Source organism: Tasmannia lanceolata, unplaced genomic scaffold, assembly GCF_043159265.1.
Source record: "Tasmannia lanceolata isolate RefF3 unplaced genomic scaffold, GAP_Taslan_0.1 ptg000013l, whole genome shotgun sequence".
Lineage (NCBI taxonomy): Eukaryota > Viridiplantae > Streptophyta > Magnoliopsida > Canellales > Winteraceae > Tasmannia > Tasmannia lanceolata.
Genome location: NW_027518690.1, coordinates 3663811 through 3672187, shown reverse-complemented (window position 1 = coordinate 3672187; position 8377 = coordinate 3663811). Strand labels below are relative to the sequence as shown.

The 8377-nt window shown below is 38.0% G+C and overlaps 1 protein-coding gene across 1 annotated transcript; it reads right to left on the bottom strand.

The window, feature by feature from the left end:
* Positions 1-1361: 1361 nt before the first annotated feature.
* LOC143890602 (protein neprosin-like) lies at positions 1362-3110 on the bottom strand. Its single transcript, XM_077395313.1, has 5 exons — positions 3093-3110; positions 2837-3004; positions 2385-2438; positions 2144-2290; positions 1362-1751 (listed from the first exon to the last, which is right to left on the bottom strand). Exons 1-5 carry the CDS (start codon positions 3108-3110, stop codon positions 1362-1364), a joined length of 777 nt encoding a protein of 258 aa, XP_077251428.1.
* Positions 3111-8377: the final 5267 nt, after the last annotated feature.

Genomic DNA, 8377 nt, shown 5'->3' with positions numbered 1-8377 from the left:
TAGGCCGACTCTAAGTTACAACCTATATAACATTTTTTACCATAACACGAGTTATAATATTCATTCATATAAATAGTAGGTCTACCCAAGTTCATGCACTGAATCATGCAAACGGTTGTCTCGTCTTTAATTATTGGTATTTCTCCAAATATTCTCCCATTGAACTCTTTACCATTGCACTTAATTATTCCAATGTTACATGGATTCTTCTGATTGGGCAAAGTATCCATGTCAGACACATGTCGGATTCTGACACTTTATGGTTTCATTGCGGCACTTAACCATATCATTATCTAAATCTACATAGTTTGTAGAATTGAACAAAATATTTTTTTAGAATCCACAGAACTCTTTATCAGTTGAGATTTGCAGAATTTGACAGTCCGTACCTGAATGGTTTGAACACTGACACTTGAATGCATATAAACATACGTCATAGTTCAAAATTATAAAATTCATAATGTGGCTATTTAGGGGAAATGATAAATCACTACTAGGGACACCCAGCTACAGTGTATCTATGACTGAAATGGTGCTGATTTACTTCATATTTGAAAGAATGAAGTGACCCTATTGCCACGTACATTGCAGCAGTGTGCCCCTAGTGATGAAAAGGGGCACATTTATCATTTCCCTTACCTAAATATTTATAAATGTCATAACTACAATGGGTTTAGAAATCACAGAGAGAAGGTCGATTAAAGCAAATTTGAAATACCCTTGAACGAAGGTCTATCCCAAGCCGAACCTCGGGTTGAGGAGGGTCAACCCTAAACCAACCCACCGCTAAATCTCGCAACTCTAAGCCAACCCATCTAACCTGATTCGCTAAATCAGGTTGGGTAGGGTTCAGTTTGGCTTGGGGCAAATAAAATAGAAAAAACTATATATAAAAGAAACCATTAACACATAATTTTGAAAATCACAATAAAATCAGCGGGAAGATGGTCGAGTTGCCCAAAGTCTCAGCCCTAACCCAAGCCGAAATTAGATAGGATTGACTTTTCCCAACCCTAACCCAACCCAACTCGAGAAAATGCCAACCCAGCCTGAGCTGAAATCCCCACGGGTTGTGCCCGTCTCAAGTTGAGGCATGATAGATTAGTGTCCCAATGGATCAGATCGCATAGACAAAGTTGTAGTGCTGTACGCAATTTAGGAGGGAGCCTAACCACTCTAATTTCGTAGCATTTTCATTATAAAATTAAACATTGAGTATAGATATAAATTGGGCTCCAATATGACTAAGAGCATGATAAACTCAATATATAGCTAAAGTTCAAGTTATTGTATGCTTAAAAGGTTTGCATTATTTTAGTTTGGACACATATAGTCCTACAAAGGAGTTGGTTCCAGTGAATCTAGCAATTGTTTCCACCTGCTCCCCCGAAAAGTATAGCATAATCCTCACCAGGCACTTCTGAAGTAGCAAACCAAATGTCATAGCATGATGGGGAAGTTCGAACCATCACACGAGGAAGAGCGTCGCTGACCGCATGAGAATCACCATTTATATCTATAAAATTCATGCCTCCAATGTAACATGATTTCCTATATTCTTGGTCGATATCTGGCTTATGGCCACTCCCCATCTCAGGCCAAGGTAATACACCATCATTATATACAATCCCTCCCCATTGAAGAACATCAGCATAGTCAGCGAATGTAGAATTAAAGAGGGCCTTAGGCCAATAGCCCACCTTCTGATTATCATCGCCATATAATAACCACCAATCTTTATTCACTGGATCCTATGATAAAAATGGAAAATCAAAGAGTGAAATGGTTAGAATAAAAGAATTATTATGTCAAGTCAGACGGAATTTTTTACAAGGTGCAACTCATTTAAACTATATTATATAATGCAAAATCTCTTTTAGCTATTGCTTTTCTATCTGCCGGACTGTAAGATTTAATAAATAAGGGATTTGAAACATCTAAAGGGAGATAATTTTTTTGCATGACCTAACTGATAAATAATTTAGATCTTCCAACAAGTGACACCTTCTCCTTCTCCCCAATAATATTTATCTTTATCAAAATAAGTCTTCCATGATGCAACAAATATAGCTATATATCATTTCATTTTTCTTGAAAATAAATTGTTTGCTTTTCAATTGAAGGTAAAGGGAATTGGAATTACCTTGTATACAGTGACTATAATGTAATGTTGCGTTCCATTGTAGTCCGAAGATGGTGACAAACGGACGCCTAGGGGTGTGTCTCTGGAAACTTGTACAAAACCTGGGCAGACAACATCATTGCAGCCCGTTTTTCCATAATTATCATTCTGCAAGTATGCAGAATATATGAAGGAAAAATTAGTAGAACATATTAATGACAAATTTTAATGACAGCAAGAATATGTTACTGTTGAAGCATACCGTCCATGCTGTAGATAGGTGTGGGTGAAAGTCATGGTATAAGGCATTATTTACCTGGAGATTTGGAAAAACTTCAAAATTAGAATACAAGAATATGAGATATGGTCTTGCATTTTTACTATGATTGATCATTTCCTAACTACCCATTTCTTTGGGCATAAAATATGCGTAAAAGAAATTTTATGGGCATAAAATTTGTTTTATGCCCTTTTTATGTCAAAAGAAAAAGGTCCTAAGTGAATGGCCAAACATATAAAGGACCCTATGAACATGCTGTATATCAATGAGTTATTTGATAATGTTTCTACAATTACAATAAGATCACACATTTTCTGATCTTGGAATTATGACATTTTGTTAATTCTTTGGCATTAGTTACATTTAATAGATAATTCAATATTTTTCTAAAGTATATATGGAACAATAATAGATGGTGGAATTAGAAAACTTACCATCCATCCAACTTGTATACTGTGTATTTGGTCAAGTGGTGACGCATCACGAACTATAGTAAAAGAAGCACTATTTTGGTTGCCTATAATTTTTGGCTCCCATAGATTGAGGGCTGCCCTGGATCCATATTGCCTGCCTTGATCAGTGAGCGTAGATTGAACTGCAAACTGAGCAATAAACACATTTTTGTTAGTCAGCTATATGGCTGCAATAAACAAACACAGATTTAACAAACTAATTAAATTATATACTAACAAGAAAATAAATATACATTTTTAAGAGGTTCCAATCATTCGGTTACTATTTCCATGTGTATGAAATTAGGGGTATAGTTTTTATTTAATTAAAAATACGTTATCATGAAAAGTGCTATTAATATGGTGTTGAACACATGGTAAGAAAGGGGGTTTGTGATGCAAACCAAGATCTTGCCGAGCACTTTTGGGATAAGTTGGACCGGGTTGGGCTACCACAGAGCACCAGGATCCGAGTATGATTCTTTTCCTAGCTGTTTTCCACAACTTTCTAATTAAATTTGCTTTCCTAATTTATTTTTAGACAGAGTTTCTACTTTCCTAGTTGGTTTGGGATTACAGATTTTCTACTTTCCTAGTTGGTTTGGCATTTCTAATTTTTATTTGAGCTTGCTATTTTGTGATTGAGGTTATAAAAGCCTAGAAACTGATGGTAATAATAGTTTTTTGGACTGTTTATTTTGTTTGGAAGATCAAAAATTAAATTTTCTCTCTTTGGGAATTTTCTAGATCTGTGGATTCTTCTTGTCTTGATCTCTTAATGTTCTACTAAGAATCTAAGCACATATTGATTGTGGTTCGTATAATTGTTCATTATTTATCTAATTTGTTTGAATATTTTAGGGAACTTTAACGTCTTACTAGGTTTTTCGAAGAAGTTCCGATCCATCAAAGCTTGATTTGCATCTTTTCTTGTGGTTTTTGCTATAACCCCACCCAGGATTACATCATCTGGTATCAGAGCTGCAGTTTAAAAGAAGTTATGTTCTTCTTTACTATCCAGAAGCCTTCCAATGTCCTTCTCCCACTGTTTTTCATCAATCTACCACCGTAAATCATCATTCGTCATCTTCCTTCCTTTCTTTTCATCTTCTTTCCTTTTACTTTTATTTTCTATCCTCTCCTGTTTTTTTTCCTTTCTATCACTCGCCTTTTCCAACTTGCTTTTTCTCCTGTCTTCCTTTTTTCCATTAATCTCTTTTAAATCACTATTCCAAAAAAAAAAAATATAAAGAATCCCTTCAAATCCTTCTCCATAAAATCCATTATTGTTGACTTCTATGGTGCCAAACACTCGCCAAATATCTCATTCTCAGATCAACAACACTCTTGGTGGGCATGATGAAGCCATGGAGGCCATGTGGTGACAAATCGAAGCATTGACGTAATAAGTAGTGGAGTTGCAGGCTTCTCGCACCAAAACTTCCACTATTGAGGAATTCAAAGAAGAAAACCCCTTCGCAATAGATTTTCATCATCGAAGACACGAGAGAAATGGAAGGAATATGAGGCGATGGGAAGGAATATGAGCGATGGGAAATGGTGTCAAAATTGAGATTCCCGAATTCCATGGTGGTTTTACACCAGAGGAATTTATAGACTGGCTGTTCACCGTTGAAAAAGTCATTGAATTCAAGGAGGTTCCTGAAGATAAAATCGTCCTGCTTGTTACTACAAGGTTTCGCGTAAGAGTTCAGGTATGGTGGAACCAGCTGAAGACCATGCGCCGTCATCAAGGTAAAGACAAAATCATTTCTTAGGAAAAGTTAAAGAAGAACATGAGAGTTGAATTTTTGGTTTATAATTATATTCGCACTCTTTATAAGCAGTTTCAAAATCTTAGGCAAGGTAGTGGTACGGTTGATGAATATACCAAGAAGTTTCACCAATTGGTTGCCTGGAATGACTTGACTGAGTTTGACCCATATGATGATGATGTCGAGGAGGAGGTCTTACAAGGTAATGTGGGGGAGGCGTGTTGCTAGAAAGGTGTTTTTGACACCAAAAGATGAGGCTAGCGATGATTGGCTTCGCAAGAATATTTTCCATATCTCATGCACCATTGGAGGAAAGGTTTTCCAGCTTGTGATTGACAACGGCTTATGTGAGAACGTGGTTTCAGCAGAGGCTGTAAGAAAGCTTAGTTTGAAGATAGAAAAATATCCTAACCCTTACAAATTGGCATGGTTAAAGAAGGGTAATGAGGCTGCAGTGAAACATAACTGCTTGGTTAATTTTTTGATTGGCAGTAGATACAATGATCAGGAATGGTGTGATGTAGTTCCTACGGACGCATGCCACCTGTTGTTGGGCCACCCTTGGCAATATGATTGTGGAACTATTTATGATGGTAGAAGAAACAATTACAACTTTATGTTTGAGGGAAATAAGACTACTCTTACTCCATCTAGAGTTGTTGGACTCGAACTGAAACCAGGGGAGAGTTGCAGGCTTGTCAAGACATCGGGTTTTGCTAGTGCATTAGAGGAGTCTGGTATTGTCTATGTACTAGTAAAGATGGAGGGAGAACAGCATGAGATACCAAAGTTGGTTAAGCATTTGGTTGAGGAGTTCAGTGATGTATTTCTAGAGGATTTACCACCTATATTACCACCCATGAAGGATGTACAACATTGTATTGATTTGATTCCCGGTGCTAGCTTACCGAACATAGCTCATTATCGCATGAGTCCTGTGGAGCATGTAGAGTGCAAAGGCAGGTGAATGAGCTGTTGGAGAGGGGATTCATTCGTGACATCATGAGTCTGTGTGCAGTGCCAACATTGTTGACTCCAAAGAAGGATGGGAGTTGGAGGATGTGTGTTGATAGCCGAGCTATTAACAAAATTATCATGAAGTACATATTTCCTATCCCAAGGTTGGATGATTTTTTGGACGAGCATGCGGGTGCTAAAGTGTTTTCCAAGTTGGACTTTAAGTCGGGTTATTATCAGATATGGATTAGACCTGGTGATGAATGGAAGACAACTTTCAAGACCATGGAGGGTTTGTACGAGTGGTTGGTCATGCCGTTTGGGCTGTCTAATGCCCCGAGTACGTTCATGCGGGTTACGAACCAAGTGCTCCGGCCTTTCATTGGTAGATGTGTGGTTGTCTACTTCGAGGATATCCTTATTTATAGCACTGATATTGATGCTCACTTATTACACTTGCGAGATGTTTTGCTTACTCTCGCAGAGAGAAATTGTTTAGCACGATGAAGAAATGCATATTGATGTCAGATCATGTGCTCTTCTTGAGCTTTATTATTTCAGGAGACGGCATCGCAGCAGACTGGTCAAAGGTTAAGGCTATGGTTGATTGGCCTTTACCCTAGACATTGCATGAGACTAGGAGTTTTCATGGCTTAACATCTTTCTACAGGAGGTTTATTCCCAAATTTAGCGCAGTGATGGCTCCATACATAGATTGCATGAAGAAGGGAGTGCCTTTTGTTATGACACCGGAGGCCGAGCAAAGCTTTGTAGAAATTAAAGCTAGATTGTCTACTTCAAGCCAGTTGCATACTACACCGAGAAGTTGAGTGGCTCTAAATTCAACTACATCACTTACGATGTGGAGTTCTATGCAGTAGTTCAGACATTACGGCATTGGAAACATTATTTAGTGCATTGCGAGTTTATTTTATTTTCAGACCATGAGGCACTCAAGCATATTGGTAGTCAGCAGAAGCTAAGTGCTCGATATGCCAAGTGGGCAAGCTATTTACAGGAATTCATGGTTGTGTTGAGACACAAATATGGTGCACAGAACCGAGTGGCAGATGCTCTTAGAAGGAGGTCTTCTTTGTTGACTACTATGCACGCTCAGGTATCCGACTTTGATACTTTCAATGATTTATTTTTCACTAACCCATTCTTTTTTGCTATTATAAGCGAGGTCAAAACAGGTCACAGGGGAGATTATTTAGTGCATGATGGATTTCTCTTCAAGGGAAATTGTTTGTGTGCCAGATTGTTCCTGTAGGATGAGGATTGTGCAGGAGTTACGTAATGAGGGTCACTTTGGGCATGACAAGACCCTATAGTTGATTGCAACTACTTATTATTGGCCAAAGATGAAGAAAGATGTTTTCAAGTATGTAGACAGGTGTCACACTTGTCAGATGGCCAAGAGTGTTGCTTCTAATGCGGGTCTTTATTCACCATTGCCAGTGCCAGAGGGGCCATGGACAGATTTGACAATGGATTTTGTATTGGGACTTCCAAGAACGCGGAGGATGGTTGACTCTATCTTTCTTGTAGTGGATCGCTTAACGAAGATGGCTCACTTTATTGCTTGCAGGAGAATCTTGGATGCATCTCACATCCAGGTCTTTTTCAAAGATGTAGTGTGTTTCCATGGTGTTCCAATTACTATTACATCAGATCGTGATACCAAGTTTGTGGGACACTTTTGGAGGAGCTTGTGGAGATGCATGGGAACCAAGCTTTGCTTTTGAAGTGCCTATCACCCTCAAACAGATGAACAAACTGAGGTGGTGAACCGTAACTTGGAAAATTTATTACGGAGTTTGGTTGGTTCTAATCCTCAGCAGTGGGATAGGGTCTTAGCTCAGGCAGAGTTTGCATTCAGCAGATCCACAAATAGAACCACAGGATTGAGCCCTTTTGAGATCTTGTATAGTGCTAATCCTAAGTTTGCCCTTGACTTCGCACCCATTCCATAGCTTGGCAGATCTAGTTGCAAGATTGATGACATATTGACAAAGATTCATGACACACATGAGTTTGTTAGAGAGAAGCTGTCGAAAACTTGTAAACAATACAAGGAGAAGGCTAAACAACATCATAGACGGGTTGTATTTGATGTTGGAGATTATGTTTGGGCTGTGCTAACTAAAGATAGAATATCCGCTAGCGAGTACAATAAGATTAGTCCAAGAAAGAATGGGCCTTGCGAGATCGTGGAGAAGATTAATGACAATGCATATGGGCTTAAACTTTCCAACCACAATAGGACGCATGATGTGTTCAATGTGAAACACCTCGTGCCATATCATAGAGATTCTTCTGACAACGAGCCAAATTCGATGGCGAATTCTTTTCAACCTAGGGAGGATGATGCAAACCAGTATCTTGCCGAGGACTTTTGGGATAAGTTGGACCTGGTTAAATGACCACGGAGCACCAAGATCCAAGTATGATTCTTTTCCTAGCTGTTTTCCACAGCTTTCCAATTTTATTTACTTCCCTATTTTATTTTTAGACAATTTTTTTACTTTCCTAGTTGGTTTGGATTTCTAATTTTTATTTGAGCTTGCTATTTTGTGATTGAGGCTATAAAATCTTAGAAATTGATGGTAATACTAGTTTTTTGGACTGTTTATTTTGTTTGGAAGATTAAAAATTAAATTTTCTCTCTTTGTGAATTTTTCAGATCTGTGGATTCTTCTTGTCTTGATCTCTTAATGTTTTACTAAGAATCTAAACACATACTGATTGTGGTTCACTTGATTGTTCATTATGTATCTTATTTCTTGGA

What these genes read in the sequence shown, in the direction of transcription:
- LOC143890602 (XM_077395313.1), bottom strand. An exon ending in ACCTATCTACAGCATGGACG is followed by an intron (nt 2,291 to 2,384) that starts GTATGCTTCAAC and finishes GCATACTTGCAG; the next exon opens with AATGATAATTATGGAAAAAC. An exon ending in TTATAGTCACTGTATACAAG is followed by an intron (nt 1,752 to 2,143) that starts GTAATTCCAATT and finishes TTTTTATCATAG; the next exon opens with GATCCAGTGAATAAAGATTG.